The sequence below is a fragment of the Myxine glutinosa genome, chromosome 4, assembly GCF_964187855.1.
Source record: "Myxine glutinosa chromosome 4, kmMyxGlut1.1, whole genome shotgun sequence".
NCBI classification, from domain to species: Eukaryota; Metazoa; Chordata; class Myxini; order Myxiniformes; family Myxinidae; genus Myxine; species Myxine glutinosa.
In genome coordinates this window covers 26,007,728-26,028,901 of record NC_136264.1, presented here as the reverse complement: position 1 = coordinate 26,028,901, position 21,174 = coordinate 26,007,728, and the positions used below count along the sequence as shown (strand labels likewise).

Genomic DNA, 21,174 nt, shown 5'->3' with positions numbered 1-21,174 from the left:
AACATATCAAAAGTTGGACAGAAATGGACCATGGGAAAGTAAAAATTTTTGACATGATAAAAATGTCACAAAACCATGCACGATTCACTACGTCGAAAACGTCTTTGGTTTTTTATTTTTGTTTCTTTTTGTTTATATAAATTAATTTGTTCCACTGAGACCAGCTGCAAAGGCAACATTTTATAACACTTGTTTCGTGTCTTTAACAATGTTTACATCTGCTACCTGACACATGTCTTTAACAATATGACCTCCCAGCATGTAGGCTAATGACCTAATTCCTCACTGGTAGTTGTGCAGCTTGACTGAGTAACAACTCCACATGAATGAGTTAATTACACCTAATTAGGACTCAATTGGACAACGTTGTATGGTAAACATTGGAGATACAATACAATACAACCAAGGAGATACAGTACAATACAACCAAGGCCAAGGCAGTAGCAAAAAGACAGGTAGGCCTATGCATACAATTGCCCCATATATTCTACATGTATTTTGTACTCCTACAACTGTAGTGTATGATGGTATTTATTTTCCAGGTTCTAGAGTTGTGGGGATGCATATTTATTTAATAGGAATGGGACCAGTTGATTGGGGGAAGGGGGGGGGGGGGGGGGGTTCTATCAGTATGTTTTTCTTCTGGACTATACATATCTTTTCCTGGTGCACCTTGTGACTAAGCAACAGAGCCCTTGTATATAATTCATTTCAGATGCAGAAAGCAATGGGATGACCACTATGCAGATTATTCCATAGTATGTTTCCTCCTAATATATATCTTACATAAATATCTCAGTTTCAGGGGCGGAGAATGCTCTGATGGCATTCAATGTATATGGCCAATGTAAATTGACTGCATGCTTCTAAAAGATCTCATTTTTGTATTTTCAGAGATAGAAAATGAACTCTTTATATGGTAAAGAGACCTGCCCTTTATGCCAAAGGGGATTGGACTGTGAGGAAACAGTATCAGTTCGTGAGAAAGGAGCAGAAGGCATCAACCGTGCAAGTGCCGAAAGGGGTGTTGACATCAGAATTCTAGCTGGTACCAGTGTTCACAAATCATGCCGAGTGAATCACATAAACAAAAAGGACATTGCTTTAACCAAGAAGGATCATGCGGAATCAGGTCCATCAGTCAAGAGGAGTGCTCGCATTTCCCTGGGACCATATGACAGTAAAACACATTGCCTTTTCTGCGGCACTGAAGTTAAGGAAGAGGGCCCAAAGCGAGGCCATGCAGAAACAGCCAGTTTTGGCTACGTGAAGACTGACGCATTTGTTAAAACTATATCAGTTCATTGCAAAACAAGGAGCGATGAATGGGCCCTTGCTGTTCAAGGCCGCATTGAATATTTTGAGGGTGATCTCCATGCAGCTGACTGTGTGTACCACAAGTCCTGCAACATTAATTTCCGCACAATGCGAGACATTCCACAACGGTTCAAGCCGACTGAGTCAAACAAGAGACGAAAAATGGGAAGGCCTAAGGACAGTGACCAGAATGAGGCTTTCGATAAGGTGTGCTCTTTTCTTGAAGACAATGATGAGGAACAGTTAACAATTACAGACCTCGTGGCTAGAATGGAACAATACCTGGGCGATAGTGAATCCAATGCATATGGGAACCAATACATGAAGGAACAGCTTAAAAAACGATATGGTGAATCTATATTCATGGCAGAGGGTAGAGGCTTAAAAGACATTGTGACATTCAGAGAAAAAATGTCCCAGATCCTCCGTGACCACTACAATGCACCACGAGAAGATGATGAAGAAGCACAAAAACGTGCAATTCTTCAGACTGCTGCAAAACTAATAAAAAGTGACATAAAAACAACAGTTGCACCACATGGGGATACATACCCAACTACTGCAGACCTAAGCCTTACTGCTGCATTGGGGTATGTCCCAACTAGCCTGCGATTCTTGCTGCAGCATCTTTTGGTCGGGAAAGATACATCTAGGGAGGTTGCTGGTATTGGACAAGCAGTCATCCAAGCAGTGCGTCCAAGGGCTGTAATTGCACCATTGCAGCTTGGTCTTGCAGTGCAAATGCATCACTTGTATAGGTCTCGTTTCTTGATAGATAGTCTATCAACCTTTGGCTTTTCCTCATCTTACTCCGAAGTGCAACGGTTTGAAGTAAATGCAGCCTCTTCTCTTGCTCCGGATGTGTTTGGAGGTGACACCGACATTCTTGATACATCCTTGTTATTTGCTGGAGACAATGTGGACCAAAACATCATAACGTTGGATGGAAAGGGTACCTTTCATGGGATGGGCATGATAGCAGCTATTACACCAGGGCGTCAATCTAGCCACATCATATCTAGAAAGAAAATGTCTGACAGGAAGCTCGTCGAACTGACGAAGATCAATATAATAGATTACCGCTATGCAGAGCACGTCAACCGCAACCTCAAATTTCAGCCCCTCCCTTTGTTATCAATTTGTGATCGCCCAATTGACATATTATGGGAGATGTCATTTTGCTTCGAAAAGAGTGCACCAAATTGGCAAGGCATGATGCACTTTCTGCATGAGGAGTGTGATCACCCAGGGAAAGCCTCAATACAGTTTCTCCCAATGATTGATATGAACCCAGGTGACAAAACCTGCATCTTGTCAACTCTTGATTACCTGAGCAAACTTGCATCAAAACACAACATGCCAGCAATCATCACATTTGACCAACCGCTGTTTTGGAAGGCCTCTGAGATAGTGAATGCTCTTCCTGCTGATAACCCAATCCATAATGCAGTGCTACTGCTTGGGAGCTTCCACACATTAATGAATTTGTTGGGTGCCATTGGAAGTTTGATGGATGGAAGTGGACTGAAAGAGATCCTGGAAACAGTGTATGGTCAAAATGCTGTTGTGCACATGCTGAGTGGGAAGGCGGTGCAACGTGCTTTTCGTGGCCATTTGCTTGTGGATCAGTGTCTTACACGTCAGGTTGTTGGCAAGATTGTGGAAGTTGACCCTGGGTTTCAAGAACAAGTGGCAGAACTGGAGCGACTGTACATTTCCCTGGAGACTGTCGAAAGTGACACTATAGAGTCTGTGTTGCAATCAGAGTGCATTCATTTCATTGACAATAGATTGAATCAGGAAAGGAATAAACTTGCAAAGGACTCGAAAACCAGTGCACTTTGGATCAACTACCAGCGTATGTTGGGAATTGCAAGGGCACTTGTGGCAGCTGATCGGACGGGGTCCTGGGAGATGCATCTCCAAGCCATATCAGCTTGCTTGCCGATATTTGCAGCTGCTGGCCATCCCAATTACCTGAAGTCAGCTCGACTCTATCTCGAGAAGATGCTTGCGTTAGAGGATGACAACCCTGAGGTTCATCAGAAGTTCCAATCTGGTTATCATGTAATCCGGCGCAGTGACCAATACTGGGCTGGCCTAGGCTCTGATCTTGTGATAGAACAGACATTAATGCGCTCACTGAAAAGCCAAGGGGGGCTGACTCGAGGAAGTGGGATGTCAGAGCACCAGAGAGCAGTTTGGACTCTGTCTTCAACCATATCGTCCTCCTACAACCTTGCTATGCAAGAACTGACCTCGAGTAGCTACTCAACAAGTGAACAACATAAGGAGTTGACAACATCCAGGGTGAGTCGAGATGAAGCTGATCGTGGCAAAGTTGCCAAAAAACTGGACAGCTTCACACCATTTTCTGATGACAAGTCATTGCGCAATATCATCACAGGGGTTACTGCAAATGAGGATGTCAATGTTCATGACCTATTCAAAGTAGGTAGTGACATTGTCAAGAAGATGGATGATCACCCAGCTTACTCCTATTCACACAAAAGGAGTTCTAAAGCCAAGACACTTGCATTCAGCAGGGCAGTCAAAGTTGCTGAGGACCGCACAATAGATCCAGCGTTACTATTCCAGAGGTTCTTAGTGGTGTCACAGACGGGAGATCTCCAGATAGGTGAAGTGATGAAATATGAACTCTGCCCATACCCAATGTCTCTTTTTGAGGCAAAAAACATCCTGCGCCAGCCAGATAAACCACAGTTGGCGGAGGCAATAAGGAATTATGCTACAACCAAATCTGACAATGCTGTCAACCAGACAGTTCCAGGAACAGATCACTATGTTCTTGACGGGGGATCACTTATTCACCGCTTAAAGTGGACAGAGGGATTCACCTACAGTTCCATTGCAGATGAATATGCCTCATTTACAGTACGACACTATGGCAAAGCTACTGTTGTGTTTGATGGTTATGAGGCTGGGCCAAGCACAAAGGACTGTTCTCATCAACGTCGGAATAGAAACAAGAATGCCACCAAGGTTAACATTACGGAGTCAACAAAATTTGTTGGGAAAAAGGAGGACTTTCTGTCGAATGAGTCAAACAAGCAGGCAATGATACTGTTGATTATAGAGGTGTTGCACAAGGAAGGCTGTGAGGTGATCCAAGCAGAGGGAGATGCTGATGTTGAGATTGCAAAAGCGGCCGTCGCAAATGCGGCTTCCAGATCTACAACCCTCATTGGAGAAGATACAGATCTCCTTCTCCTCCTGCTCTTCTATATGGTGGAGACAAACTGCATTGAACTCTATTTCCGTTCTGACAAGGCAAAATCAAATGTCTACAATATCAAAGTCCTTCAGCAGATACTTGGAAATGCAGCCTGCAGAGATATATTGTTCCTTCATGCATTAACTGGCTGTGACGCAACGTCTCGTGTCTTTGGGATTGGAAAGAAGTCAGGGTTTCAAAGAATCATCAAGAAAGAAAAGGAACTGATAGACAGCTCAAAGGTGTTCTGTAAACCACAGCAGAGTCAGGATGTTATTGAAACTGCAGGCTGCAGAGCAATGGTGGCATTGTTTAAAGCAAATCAGAACGACTCATTGGCATCGATCAGATACAACATTCTCTGCAAAAAGGTTGCAAGGGCTAAGGCATTTGTCACTCCTGAAAGACTGCCACCCACATCCGCTGCCTGCAAGTTTCATTCTCTGCGGACCTATTACCAGGTAATGGAATGGATGGGCCTTTGTTGTGGAATGGAGCCAACGGAGTGGGGATGGAAGGTAGAAGGAGGAAAACTTGTTCCAGTGATGACAGACAAAAGCCCTGCTCCAGACATACTACTTCAGATGATTCACTGCAACTGTTCAGGGGGGTGCAAAACACTAAGGTGTTCATGTAGGAAGCATGGATTAGAGTGCACCAGTGCATGTGGACATTGCCAGGACAGCAACTGTGACAATATGAGTGTTGAACCAGACATAGAGGAGGAGGAGGAGGACGATGAAACTGGAATATAAGACTAGAAGGCATATGGTACTTCCACATGTGTCAAAATTGTCCAATTTTTTATATGTTGCTTTCCATGTCATAGACTGGCAGAAACAATCAAAGAACATATATTTGTGCAAATATTTACTTTAAATTGCGAATGGTCTCAGGATTAGCACTGCATAAACTACCAGCAACGATCATAATACAAATATTGGTGCAAAATTAACTTTAAATTGTTAGTGGTCTGATGATTATAATCAGTCAATTTTTTTACGTTTTATCTGCCGGCAGCCATCTTGTTTTCTGACGTCACTGAGGGACTTTCCCATGCGTCAAAATTGTCCAACTTTTAATATGTTGTCTTCCACTTCATAAACTACTAGAAATAAGCATAAAACAAAAATTTGCAATTTTTTTGGGGTCAGGCAGTATATTGACCCGTCTAAATCTGCAGGTACTCATTTTGCCATTTTGCCGACTTGGGAAGGATGATAGGTTGAGTCAACCCATGCGGTGTTAATTCAACGACATGACAGGGGCTCAAATTCGCGATTATAAGATCTCAAGCCAGCTACTTTAACCAGTAAGCCAACACCAGGTGTAATCGATGGGATTACCATGATGTAGTGTATTCTGAAGCTTCATAGGCTTGTACTTGTGTTTTCTGCTGTATGCTCTACCTGTACATCTCAGGTGAGTGCTTGTCCGTGAGCAACTGCATCAGCAATGCTTGAGGGCGTTTCTTCATGCACCAATTCTAAACATTTGGAGAGAGAGAGAGAGAGAGAGAGAGGGGAAAAAAAATCAGAAGTTTCTTTTCTTAACACAACACAGCACTTGGGGATCACTGAGCACCGTGAACAGGTTAACAGATGACGGAAATGCTCGACTGTGAATAACTCGGCTTGCTCCAGCATCAACGTGTTATCTACTTATACACTGCCTCACATTTAACAGCACTTGGCCTTACTTTACTCTCTTGGCACTTGGCTTCATTACCTCCGCCACCAAAGGTGGATGGAGGTTGTGTTTTCACCCATGTCTGTCCGTTTGTCTGTGAACAAAATATCTCAAAACGTTGTGGACGGATTCGGACAAAATTTGGCAGAGAGGTTGTGTATGTGACAAGAACGATTCGATTGGATTTGGGTGAAGATCTGAATATGGATTCGGATATGAGAATTATTTAATTTTTTCAAGTGATTCTTCACCATTAGGAGATGGGGCCAAAAACGATACATAGCAGGATATCTCAAAAAAGTTAAAGATGGATTTGGACAAAACTTGGTGGACAGGTTGTGTGTGTGACAAGGAAGAATCGATTCAATTTTGGTGAAGATCCGGATGTGGATCGAGGTAGTAGCTTTTTAAGTGATTCTTCACCATTGGGTGATCTGGCCACCAGGTGGAGGTATGTTCTACTGAGTGCCGTTCTAATTCATTTTGTATGCAGCCTGCTGCTGTTTGCATCATTTTTGGTGGTGCGGCTGTGCAGCTGATGCAGTGCCCTCCGTATGTCAGGACAGGAATTTGGCCAGAATGCCGGCGATAGTTCGCCTACTCTTCGCAGAAAGACACTACGAACCCTTTACCGTCCACAAACTATTGCTGGCAGACAGGACACCCAGCTTAAGCTCCATCTGAGGGACAGCGCACACAATGATACATTGCCCCACCTGAGCACAATTTGGATATCTAATGCGGTCAAGTGACAAAAGTGACAAACTTGCCAGTGTATAGCAAGTTCAGATGAAGTGTTATTGTCCTAATGATTCATCAAAAAGGATTTGCTTTATAGTGTTCACTAATGGTGGAGCTTACTCATAAATCACATACCGGACAAACTAATGAGGAGCCATTAGCTACGTTTACATGGATTACAAGGATACGAGACGATAGTGGATGAATCAACGTAATATATGGGATTTGAATTACCTGGAATGGCAGCTTCATGAGACAACTATTCCAATGGGAACACTAAACAAAGGAAATCCATAAGAGCTTATCCACTTCGAGTCGTAGTCACCTGTGCAAAAGCAAGGAAGAAGAGCTGCTCGTGGGTGTAAGGCAGGCCAGGAAGTGGAAACTCAGTTCCGTGTTCCATCACCCACTTCCTATACGCCTGCCAAGTGCACAGAAAGTTCCATCCTGCACATTTGCATATCAGTGGTTAGTTACATCCAACACAATGGAAGGCAAACCGATAATCGATAATCCATTTATCCTGTCGATCACGTGTTTGGCAATGACAGTGCTGTACTTTATTTCCATTATTCTGTATTTCCTGGTTGGAGAAGGTTGTGTGAGCCTCAGAGTTTCAAAATGAACTCTGACCTTGTGCACCGTCATCAGTGGATGATAAGATTTTTTTCACTGGAAGTTAAACACAGCTTCACAATTCAATGTCGGCTTGTGAGAACAATCGTGCAGCACCCTGAATGCATTTCCACAGTCACCTGACTTGCCAATGACGTCACAATGCATCAATCATGTTCCACCTGCCACAGTCAATCAGCATGAGTTATAGAATGACGGTCTTCGGGTTATTTTGGATCTTTAAGGGTCTTTGGGGTATTTTGGGTCTTTAACGGTCTTCAAGGGTTTTTAGGTCTTCGGACTATTTTGGGGGGTTTGGGGTCCATTGGGTCTTCAGGGTCTTTTCAGTCTTTTGGGTCTTTGGGGTGTTCAGAGTCCTTGGGGTCTTCTGGATCCTTGGGGTTTTTTTTGGATCCTCTGGGTCATTTGGGTCTTCGAGGTCATTTGGGTATTTTGCATCCTCTGGTCTTTTGGATCTTCTGGGTCCTTGGGGCCCCTTTTGGATATTTGAGGTCTTTCAGGGTCTTTGGGGTATTTTGGGTCCTAAGGGTGTTTTGGGTCTTCAGAGTCCTTAGGCACTTCTGGGTCCTTGGGGTCTTTTTGGATCATCTGGGTCGTTTGGATCATCGGGGTATGATGGGTCTTTTGGTTCTTTGGGGGTATTTTGGGTCATCAGAGTCTTTTCGGTCTTTTAACTGGTGGACACACAGTCGTGTTCAAAGATTGCCCATTAAAACCCCACTCAAATCCCTCCTAAAGCGCAACTCAAAGCCTTTAAAACCTACCCTAATGAAGGGGGACTAAAAAATATTTAAGTATTTATAAAATAAATATTGTAAATAAATATTGTTTTGTAAGTAAATAAATAAATATTGTAATATTTTTGTAAATAAATACAATATTGCAAAAAAATATTGTATTGTAAGTAAATAAATAATTATTGTAATATTTTTGTAAAAAAAAAAAAAAATTTAAGTATTTATAAAATAAATATTGTAAATAAATATTGAAATAAATAATTATTAATTAATAATAATTAATATAAATATTAAATAAATTATTGTAAAAAAAAAAAAAAAATTTAAGTATTTATAAAATAAATATTGTAAATAAATATTGTATTGTAAGTAAATAAATAAATATTGTAATATTTTTGTAAATAAATACAGTATTGTAAATAAATATTGTATTGTAAGTAAATAAATAAATATTGTAATAAATATATTGTAAATATTGCAATAAATATTGTAATATTGTTGATATTTATAATATATATTCTATAATCCAATATATATATATCCTATATACAGACTTGGCATTTAATATGGAATATTTTTTTTTTCTTGACTTGGGTTTACTTTCTGAACTCAGTATATCAATCTGGTGAGTTTCTTTTACCCTTCGGTGATGTCTTTGTTGAAAGAACCATGTCACTGATTGTCTGTCGCAGCAAGAAGTCAATAACAGGATTATATCACAGGTGGCGTGACAAAATGTAAGGACAGGTACATTTGACGATTGGCTTCACAATCGGGTATATAAGGGTTGTTGCGTTCTGTATTAGTGGAAAACAACTGCTGCACGTCTACAAAAGTTGTTGCTTCCTCTGGAGATGGTCTGTCAACTTGACAATGCTGTTTGTCATGGAGTGTTGGCTTTACGAAATTCTGGCATGAAACAGCGTGCTATTGCTCGGCAGTGTGGCATCACTCAAGGTCAGGTGTCAAAGATCCTGAAACGAAATGCTCAGAGGGGTGGTCCTACTCCAATACCGAGGCCAGGACGTCCACGCAGAACCACAAGGAGAGATGATCGCCAGCTGCACCGGTTAGTCTGCAATGGCCGTACCAAGTCAGCTAATCGGCTTAGGGCTAAGTGGCAGCAACTGACAAATGTGCCTGTATCCAGAAGGCTAGTCAACCAACGACTGGTTCAAGCAGGCTATCGTGCCAGGCGTCCCCCGAGAAAGCCACGCCTGACCAGACAACACAGCCAGCGCCGATTGCAGTGGGCCAGAGAGCACCGTCAATGGCAGCCAGGACACTGGAATCACGTGACCTTCAGTGACGAGTCTAGATTTCCGGTCTATCGTCAAGATGGCCGCGTCCGAGTGCGCAGACAAGTGCATGAAGCCCACATCTAAGATTGTGTAGTGCCAAGAGTCCAAGCTGGAGGTGGTGGGGTGACCGTTTGGGCTGCTTTTCATGCAGGGGGCAAAACTGACCTGGTTGTTCTGAATGGAAACCTGAACCAGTTCAAGTACAGGGTCATTCTGGAAGAAACATTGCTTCCATTTGCTCATGCAGCCTTTCGAGGAAACTTTGTCTTCCAAGATGACAATGCACGGCCTCATCGTGCTTGCATGATCCAACACTTTCTTGCTGCCCATGGTGTAGAGCATATGGAGTGGCCTGCCATGTCCCCGGATATGAATCCGATAGAGAACTTGTGGGCAGAATTAACGCGTCAAATGGACAACTTGGACCAGCAGTCGACCTCTGTGCGTGAATTGCAGCAGACTATTGTCACTGCATGGCAAGCGATTCCTGTCCAAATCTTGGCAAATCTCGTGAACAGCATGCCTCGACGTGTACGTGCTCTCCTGAATGCTCGTGGGGGTTACACGAAGTACTGAACTGTAATTTTACTGTCCGTAACCCAAGTCATAATTTAGCTTTTGTATTTGTTGAAATTTATTTTGGCTAATGTGCAAAATAAAGAGATACTTCTGGAAAACGTACAGAAGTTTAACACAGTACTGTCCGTGAATTGAGTTCGATATCAGTTTACATCACTTTCAAGGATCAATTTATTTGCTTCGAAATGTCAAATGTGGTTTTTGTTTCTTTTAAAGGTCACATTAACAAAATCTAGAATAATTTCAACATAATTCCAATGAACTTTTGGTTCTAAGTCATCTTGAAAAGTAAGTTCACCACCACAAAAAAAAAATTCCATATTAAATGCCAAGTCTGTATAATCAAGCACACAGCCATGCAATCTCCATAGACAGACATTAGCAGTAGAATGGGCCGTACTGAAGAGCTCAGTGACGTTCAACGTGGCACCGTCATAGGATGCCACCTATGACGACGAAAATTGATATATATATATCAACTATTCCCAGTGTGTACCCTGGATTAGAATAGGTACACCGTATCCCTGCGTGTCGTAAGAGGCGAATAAGAGGGTTGGCGTCAGGAAGGGCATCCGGCCATGAAAACATTGCCTCAAAAAGAGAACCATGACAATTACAACTACATATGAGCAGGGTACAGCCCAAAGTGGAGATCGGTTTCTGAGGTTTGGGACATGGAATGTAGGGACAATGACAGGGAGATCAGGAGAAGTGGTGGAAGTATTGGTCAGAAGAAGAGTGGACATATGTTGTGTGCAAGAGACGAGATGGAAGGGAAGTGGTCTGAGAATGGTGAAGGGTAGGCAGGGACAGAAATACAAGTTTGTGTGGCAAGGGTGCCTGGAGGGCGTGAATGGTGTTGGTGACCTGTTTTCTGAGGAGTTTGTAGACAGTGTGGTGAGTGTGACCAGAGAGAGTGATAGGTTGATGATGGTGAAAATGATGATTGGAAAGCTCTTGGTGAACGTCGTCTCCGGATATGCTCCGCAGGTTATTCAGAGCGATGAAGAGAAGGACAAGTTCTGGTGTGCGATAGAGAAGCTGATGGAAAACGTGAAAGATGAGGAAGTTGTTGTGGTAGGAGGAGACCTAAATGGACATGTGGGAAGGAGTATGGATAGTTTTGAGGGAGTTCATGGGGGTTACGGATATGGTGTGAGAAATGGAGAAGGTGAAAGGATTTTGGAATTTGCTGATGGAGCTGATTTGTTGATTTGTAATACTCAGTTCCAGAAAGAGGATAATAAGCTTGTTCCATACACGTCAGGTGGGTCGACGACAACCGTCGACTACCTAATGGTGCGTAGGCGGGAGATAGGGGGCACCTCCGGGACACAAAGGTGATCCCGGGGGAGGAGGCTGTTTCACATCACCACTTGGTTGTCTGCGACATAAGGGTGAAAGGTGCGAGGAGAGCTCGGTGGGTGAAGTACCAACCGAGAATGAAGTTGTGGAGGTTGAAAGAGGTGACAGTAAGGGAGGCATTAAAAGAGAGGCTGAGTAGGGTAGAGGATGATGTGGTTGAGCTTGAAAGTGGTTGGATGTCAAAGAAAGCTCGTCTGTTCGGAGCCGTTGGTGAGGTATGTGGATGGACAAAAGGACCACCGAGGCACTCGGAAACATGGTGGTGGGATGATGAAGTTGGAAAGAGGATTGACGAGAAGAGGAAGAAGGTCAAGGAGTGGCAGAAGGCGAAGGGTACAGGAGCAGAAACAGCAGAGCATGAAAGTTATAAGGCAGCCAAGAAGGCTGCAAAGAAAGAGGTAGCAAAGGCGCAGCAGGCATGTAGGAAAACGTTCGGAGAACGCTTGGATTCGGAAGAGGGTCAGAGAGCAGTATTCAGGATTGCAAAGCAGATAGCGAAAGAGAGGTGTGATGTGATGGGGGTGAGTTGCTTGAAGGATGAAGTGGGACAAATCGTTGTGGACCCAGATGGAATTAAAGGAAGATGGAAAATATATATGGAAATGCTGTTGAATACAGAGAATGAATGGGATGGCAACATAGAGAGTAACCCAGTTTTAGGACCGGCAGAGAAGATAACTGAGAAGGAAGTTGAGGAAGCGATAAAAGCAATGAAGAGTAGAAAAGCGGGAGGGCCGACGGGAGTTGTGGGAGATATGTTGAAGGCAGCAGGAAGTTGGGGTGTGAAGAGAATGACAGAGATCTGTAATCTGGTGGTGAAAGAAGGCCACATTCCAGTGGATTGGGAACTGAGTACCCTCGTCCCTATATACAAGGGGAAAGGTGACCCTCTGGAGTGTGGTTCGTACCGAGCGATAAAGTGATTGGAGCATGGAATGAAGGTATTGGAAAGGGTGTTGGAGAGGAGGATAAGGAAGAAAGTGAAGATCGACGAAATGCAGTTTGGATTTATGCCAGGAAGAGGAATGACAGATGTGCTTTTCATTGTGAGGCAGTTGCAGGAGAAATACATGGAGAAGAGGAAGAAGTTGTTTCTTGGGTTTGTTGATCTGGAGAAAGCATTCGATAGGGTTCCACGCAAAGTATTGACATGGGCATTGAGTAAGTTTAGGAGTGGAGGAATGGTTGATCAGAGTCATGATGGCAATGTACAAAAGAGCGCGCACAGCTGTAAGGACAAAGGATGGGAACAGTGGTGAGTTTGAGGTGAAGGTGGGAGTGCATCAGGGGTCGTTACTAAGTCCACTATTATTTGTAGCTGTGATGGAGGTGCTGGCTCAGAACGTAAAGGAGGGTTTACCGTGGGAGTTGTTGTATGCAGATGATCTGATGTTGATTGTGGAAAGTATGGATGGACTGAAGGAAAAGATGAACAAGTGGAAGGAATGTATGGAGACAAAAGGTCTGAAGGTGAATATCGGAAAGACGAAGGTGATGGCAAGTCGTAAAGCATGTGGTGAGGTGGAAAGAACTGGGAAGTGGCCCTGTGCTGTGTGCAGGAAGGGTGTCGGAGTGAACTCCATTCAATGTACAATGTGCGCTGAGTGGGTTCATCAAAAATGTAGTGGTCTGAGAGGGTCATTAACCAGTGTGGCAGCTACATTCAAATGTAAGGTGTGCACAGAGGGAGCTGCAGATGGAGGAAATGTTAAGTTGGATCTTGGAGACGGTGTGAAGCTGGAAGGTGTGAAAACACTTTGCTACCTCGGAGACATGCTGAATGGAGAAGGTGGATCAGACTCGGCAACGGTTGCTAGAGTGAGATGTGCATGGAAGAAGTTTCGGGAACTGAGTGGCGTGCTGATGAGGAGGGGAGTGTCGTTGAAGCTGAAGGGAAAGGTGTATGCTGCATGCGTGAGAAGTGTTATGACTTATGGGAGCGAGACATGGGTAATGAACGTATAGCAGCAATGAAGACTGGAAAGGGTGGAAATGCGAATGGTTCGATGGATCTGAGGAGTATCGTTGAGAGAGAGGAAGACAAATGATGAATTGCGAAAGATGATGGGAATAGAGCCTGTGATTGATGCTGTGAAGAGGAACAGGTTGAGATGGTTTGGTCATGTGTTGAGGAAGGATGAAAGTGACTGGTTGAGAAGAGTGATGGAAATGAATGTAGAAGGAAGTAGAGGACGGGGAAGACTGGGAAAGACTTGGCTAAAGATGGTGGATGAAGAAATGCGGGCAAGGGGGTTAACAAGGAGAGATGCAGAAAATAGGACAAAATGGAGAAGATTGTCATGGGGACCGCAAGGCTAACCCCTGCTCTCGCAGGGAAAATGGCCTTTAAAATGCATGTTGTTTTTTTTGTTGTATGTATAGCGATGTTAAACCGTGACGTCACGTACCCGATCACGTGACAGCGCTCTTTGTTTTGGTTGGCAAAACACCAACCATGCTGGCCGTCTCTAAGTGGTGAAGTTTTACGATCATTGACGTGACACCATTTCAAGGACAATGCCTGTGAGCTGCTGTGTTGTTAATTGCACAAATAGATTTGAAAAGAACTCGGGAATAAGTTTCTATAGAATTCCAGAGCCACTCTCCATGTACGGTCTCGAAGCTATAATTATAAGTCTTTATTGTTGAAAGAAGAAGAAACGCACTATTTTGTCCTCCAGGACGTGATCACTATCACACGATCTCCCGCGGTCATTTCAACGTCAAATGAAATTCCAATTGAAGATTTGTCAATCGGTGAGGTATATTAACAAACGAAATATACAGATTTGGTCAAATTCTGACTTTTTTTTAACATGATCGCATTCGACACAAAGTTGTGAGCAACTAAAGAAGCAGAAACGCACCATTTTGTCCTTCCAGGACGTGATCACTATCACACGATCTCCCGCGGTCATTTCAACCTCAAATGAAATTCCAATTGAAGATTTTTCAATAGGTAAGGTATATTAACAAACGAATGAAACAGATTTGGTCAAATTCTGACTTTTTTTAACTAGATCGCATTTCACACAAAGTTGTGAGAAACTAAAGAAGAAGAAGAATCGTTTGGCTTCTCAGATAAAATAAACAATTCTGTCTCTGCAATTTCAGGTTAATTTTCTTTTTAAAATGGCTTTTTCTGCAATCAGTGCATGGATTGACATGTGTGGATGTGTGTGTGGGTGTGTGTGTGTGTGTATGTGTGGAGGGGTGTGCATGTGGGGGGAGGGGGAATGTGTGTGTGTGTGTGGATGTGTGTATGTGTATGTGTGTGTGTGTGTATGTGTGTGTATGTGGGTGGGGGTAGGGGGAAGGGGGAATGTGTGTGTGTGTGTGTGTGTGTGTGTGTGTGTGTGTGTGTGTGTGTGTGTGTGTGTGTGTGTATCGGGGTTGTATCCAAGGGGGTTGTGTCAAAGCATGTCCAATGAAAGTGAGGTTGTATCAAAAGTGGGGTTGTATCAAAAGTGGGGTTGTATCAAAAGTGGGGTTGTATCAAAAGTGGGTGCGAGTAAACCGGTCATCACTGCCAGCAGTTTTAAAGTGGCAGTTCTAGTGGCAGAGTGGCAGTGGCAGTTCTTCCTTCTTCCCCACACACACCCAGGCCTCATGAGGTTTGTTGTTGAGACGTGTGATGGTATGACTTTGCCTTTGATAAGGCAGAATGGTACATCATTCCCGATCGCATGATACCACAGTGGCTTCACATGACCACTTAAAAAAAAATTGTATGCCTCCCTGAATGCCTTCAGTGACTCCCTTGTGTAGATACCCGGTGTGTCGATCAAGTACGTGTCCACGTCGCCGTAGTTCAAATCTGGCCAGCAAGATGGATTGTTTTGCCATCCTTTCAATGCAAATGGATCTGGAAGAATATCCTCACCATTCCTATAACTCAACTTCGATTTGTGCCGAGATTTTGCAAGAGTGTCAAGACTATTAAAATACTCTGAAACGATCACATGTGTGTTGAGCGACGCCATTGTGCAAAACGAAAACACTGCGCTTTTGCCAACCAGGCTGCTGCGCATGCGCGGATATGGTGGGTTTGTTTATAAACAGTGAACATCGCGATATCAACTATATATATATATATATATATATATATATATTGTAATAAATATATTGTAAATATTCTAATAAATATTGGAATATTGTTGATATTTATAATATATATTCTATAATCCAATATATATATACAATATATATATTTAAAAAAAAAAAAAATATATATATATATATTGTATAATATATATATATATATACTGTATATATATAATACAATAATAAATATTGTAATAAATATATTGGAAATATTCTAATAAATATTGGAATATTGTTGATATTTATAATATATATTCTATAATCCAATATATATACAGACTTGGCATTTAATATGGAATTTTTTTCTTGTGGGGGTGAACTTACTTTTCAAGATGTCTTAGAACCAAAAGTTCATTGGAATTATGTTGAAATTATTCTTGATTTTGTTAATGTGACCTTTAAAAGAAACAAAAAGCACATTTGACATTTCGAAACAAATAAATTGATCCTTGAAAGTGATGTATACTGATATCGAACTCAATTCATGGACAGTACTGTGTTAAACTTCTGTACGTTTTCCAGAAGTATCTCTTTATTTTGCACATTAGCCAAAAATTTTTTAAACAAAAACAAAAGTTAAATTACGACTGGGATTACGGACAGTAAAATTACAGTTCAATACTTCGTGTAACCCCCACGAGCATTCAGGAGAGCACGTACACGTCGAGGCATGCTGTTCACGAGATTTGCCAAGGTTTGGACAGGAATCGCTTGCCATGCAGTGACAATAGTCTGCTGCAATTCACGCACAGAGGCAGGCTGCTGGTCCAAGTTGTCGATTTGACGCGTTAATTCTGCCCACACGTTCTCTATCGGATTCATATCCGAGGACATGGCAGGCCACTCCATATGCTCTACACCACGGTCAGCAAGAAAGTGTTGGATCATGCGAGCACGATGAGGCCGTGCATTGTCATCTTGGAAGACAAAGTTTCCTCGAAAGGCTGCACGAGCAAATGGAAGCAATGTTTCTTCCAGAATGGCCCTGTACTTGAACTGGTTCAGGTTTCCATTCAGAACAACCAGGTCAGTTTTGCCCCCTGCATGAAAAGCAGCCCAAACAGTCACCCCACCACCTCCAGCTTGGACTCTTGGCACTATACAATCTTTGTTGTAGGCTTCATGCACTTGTCTGCGCAGTCGGACGCGGCCATCTTGACGATAGACCAGAAATCTAGACTCGTCACTGAAGATCACGTGATTCCAGTGTCCTGGCTGCCATTGATGGTGCTCTCTGGCCCACTGCAATCGGCACTGGCGTTGTTGTCTGGTCAGGCGTGGCTTTCTCAGGGGACACCTGGCACGATAGCCTGCTTGAACCAGTCTTTGGTTGACTAGCCTTCGGGATACAGGCACATTTGTCAGTTGCTGCCACTCAGCCCTAAGTCGATTAGCTGACTTGGTTCGGCCATTGCGGACTAACCGGTGCAGCTGGCGATCATCCCTCCTTGTGGTTCTGCGGGGACGTCCTGGCCTCGGTATTGGAGTAGGGACACCCCTCTGAGCATTTCGTTTCACGATCTTTGACACCTGACCTTGAGTGGTGCCATACTGCCGAGCAATAGCACGCTGTTTCATGCCGTAATTTCGTAAAGCCACTACTCCATGACAAACAGCATTGTCGAGTTGACGGACCATCTCCAGAGGAAGCGGCAATAACTTTTGGAGACGTGCAGCAGTTGTTTTCCACTAATACAGAACGCAACAACCCTTGTATACCCGACTGTGAAGCCAATCATCAAATGCACCTGTCCGTACATTTTGCCACGCCACCTGTGGTATAATCCTATTGCTGACTTCTTGCTGCGACAGACAATCAGTGACATGGTTCTTTTAACAAATAAATCATCAAAGTGTAAAAGAAACTCACCAGATTGATATACTGAGTTAAGAAAGTAAACCCAAGTCAAGAAAAAAATAATATTCCATATTAAATGCCAAGTCTGTATATCCAATATATATATCCAATATATATATTGTATAATATATATATATATATATATATATATATATATATATATATATATATATTGTATAATATATATATATATATATATATATATATATATATGTATATATATATATAAAATACAATAATATATATTGTAATAAATATTGTAAATAAAATAAATATTGTAATAAATAAAATATTGTAAGTATTGTATAAAAATAGTGTATGTATAAAAAAATAATGTAAAATATTGTAAATATTGTAAATAAAAAATCACACAAACAAATACACAAGCACACAAATATACATTGTGTTTTATATGGTAGATAGTAAGTTTCATGAAACACTGTTTTATTATTGTAAACTTGACAAATATCAGTCTTCAGACTGCCTTGTCCAGTGTTTGACGATCCCAATAAACTGAAATGATGATTTTTGGGTCACTGAAGCCTATTGCATTTGCGCTCAAAAGGTCAAATTCACCTAAATCGTCAATAGTTTTGCAATTTTTTTTAGCTGTTTTCGTTATGTTTAGGATACGGAAGAAGTATGAATACAAAGCATACGTGGACATGTTTTGCATTTTCAGATGCTTTTAGTTGTAATTATTATCATTGTATACACTAGGGCATTGCCCGTACTATATCTATATCTAAAATTATATCCCCCCCCTCTATTTACATGAAATGGTTTGGTCCAAAGCGAACGGCTTCCGGAGTTTGGTAAAGAAATCGCCATCGCGTGCACAAACGCGCAGGAAAGCGAATGAATCGCAAATTCGTTTTTATTAGTTTTAAAACATCGTTTAACGCCAACATAGCGCCAACATAGTTTGCAAACGTGAAATAAATGAATACGCTCTCAAATGTGCCATCCGAGGCAGAGTGTGTCCGCCACGTTCGGCACACGCGATAGTTCGCTGCTCTCTGATTGGTTGAATCGTTTTTTGGACATAGCTCGGTAAGTAATTGTCCGATTAATATGAAACCTTGAAAAGGCACATCCTCGGGTCCCCAGCAATATACCTGGCAAGTTAAAAGTATATCGGACCCGTGGTTGTCGAGAAACAGCGGTCACAGACAAACAGACGTACAGACGTACAGACGTACAGACGTACAAACGTACAAACGTACAGAGATTACTGGAATTATAGATAGATAATCACATTTGGGTTTTGTTGGTGAAATGTTTTTGTTGTTGTGTGTGCCGATTCTGCGACTTCCCAACAAAGAACCGTGTGCATCAGAATTGAGTTGGGGGTTTTGATGGATCACGTGTTGGAATCAAGTTGAAGAACTATCATAGGATCAACTGCCACTCACACTGTACCCATCAGTAAAAATACAAAAGACATCATACGTAGTAGGCCAACTTGAGGCCTCCCATGTCTGCGATGTTCTCGCCCAAGGTAAGCTGCCCATTCACCTGTGGGTGACAACAATGTTCAAGGAACAATAGTCAGTCGTTTGTTGATGAAATGTTGAAAAATTGGAATATGTCATTTATGCCAGACAGACACCGAGGTAGTTTGGCCATGGACATCCCAGGCAATTAACATGTCTTCCCAATGATGCCAACACTGCCATAAATCCCAGGTGTTTTGTGGGGTCTTTGGGGTATGCTTTAGGCCGAGGCTTTTGCTCCAGCAACATAGAAGCGAATCGCCCGGGATTCACAAGGCCGAATGACCTCAGTGACGTAAAATGTATCTGTCGTGGGTGTTACGCTGATGTTTCTGGACTCACGTGGTGCTCATTGATAGAAAAGTTTGCAAACAAGTTGACCACACAGTTGGCTTTTCTCAGGAAATGTGTATAGGACTCCTCAGTCCACCATTGTGCCAGGTTTCCATGCCGGTCATACTGACCACCTGGAAACAATAAAAAAAAGAAAGTAATTAACTAACTAAGTAAAACACCTGGGTTGCCCTCAATGTGCACCGAGGCCAAATCATGTGAGGCAGGCTTGACCAAGATCATTAGTGAGTTAGCTGGGTTTTATTTGCAATACGATGGCAACGAGGTTTCGAGGGAATCTCAATTTCCAAGGAATAAAAATTGCCCTTTTCCTCTGTTAAAGAGTTAACGCCGGAAACATCAGCTTCTCCTTGCTTCCCACAGTGCTTAGCACACCTTGATCAACCGCCTGCTGATTTCCTCTAATAATCTCAAATCCAACCAGCAGTTCAAACTGTTAACAAATCCTATGATTTTTCATGGAACTTGAAAGAAGTTTGTTGATCAGCTCAGGATATCTCAAGATAGATTTTTGTAAAGGATGTGGCTGTGTGTAGAAATTTATTGTTACTCGTGGGGTCACCCGTGGGAATCCCACGGGCATGGAGGTGTATCGTTGCGATCGGTGCAGCCGTTTTTGCGGTACCCGGGACAATAACGTTCGGCGGGAGTTCAAACCTGAAAATGCTGGAGACCAAAGCTGAAATTGGAAAAACAATATAGCCTATTTTACTCCAGGGGGTCCCAGGATTACCAACCCAAAATTTCGTTGCGATCGGATCAGCCATTTTTGCGGTACCTGGGAATGGACGGACGGACAGACAGACGGATGGATGGACATTTGGTGAATTATAGTAGGATGGTCGTCGTTGAGTTGCAAATCCCCCACCACACCACTGTAATGGTCATGGGTCAGATAACTCCAAAACCCAACGAGTCTATTAAAAGACTATGGACGCCATCTACAGTACTCACCTCTGGCCCGATCTTCAGGCCCAGGGTCAGTTTACCGTACCTGTGGGATTAATGAAGCAGATGGGGAACTGTGCCTATGGCTGTGTAGCGGCTAATAGTTGGCCGAACGAACCAATGTTACTCGTCACACTGTTGTTATCCAATGGGCCAATTGGTCAATTGAGCTAACTATTCCCAGAAACGCTATCAAAGAACCAAACCCAAGCAGGATAAGGCAAGAGACAAAATCAACTCTTCTTTAATTTAATATAGAGTGGGAAATTGGCGGGAGGAATGCAAGTTGGGGCATTCAAATGGGGAAATGGCAGGATGGGTAACGCAATAAATATGAATCGATTTACAGGCACGCACGTTTTCTTTGTCCCCTACATGATAATTTCCACCCTCGGAAGCCTTATTACAATGACTTAACACCTTTACGTTAAAAATGTATCCAGACACCCAGAGGAAGAACAGAGAGAGTGCGGGAAGAGGGGTTAGGAAGTGAGAGTGTGAGAGATGAAGTGTGTGGTTTTCTATGCACCGACACACCTTTTTCAACCCAGGTTGAGGCTGCAATTACCCACCACTCAACGGTTCGGGCTTGCCTCCAACACACCTCCTCTTGGACAGCTTCTTCCATTCCAACAGTGCCCGATTGTTTGGTGGTTGCTGGAATCTCTGGCCAAATGTGATGGTGTACATGTCTGCAGTATCTCATGTTGAGGTGCAAGGGAAGGCAGTAACTTCCAGCAGTTTGCCGGTAACAGGGGTTCGTGGAAGGCGCGCCGGGGGCTAGATCGTGCCGTATGAAAAAGCCACAAACAGA

At 42.7% G+C, this 21,174-nt stretch overlaps 1 protein-coding gene across 1 annotated transcript in view; it reads right to left on the bottom strand.

Moving 5' to 3' along the window:
- Positions 1 to 21,174, bottom strand: part of ECEL1 (endothelin converting enzyme like 1) — an 85,969-nt gene that overhangs the window by 4,152 nt on the left and 60,643 nt on the right. The window contains exons 13-16 of the mRNA XM_068112028.2: positions 19,401 to 19,525; positions 19,015 to 19,080; positions 7,308 to 7,403; positions 5,962 to 6,038 (exon numbers count right to left, since the gene is read on the bottom strand). Coding sequence (XP_067968129.2) covers positions 5,962 to 6,038; positions 7,308 to 7,403; positions 19,015 to 19,080; positions 19,401 to 19,525 — 364 coding nt within the window. The remainder of the gene's footprint in view (positions 1 to 5,961; positions 6,039 to 7,307; positions 7,404 to 19,014; positions 19,081 to 19,400; positions 19,526 to 21,174) is intronic.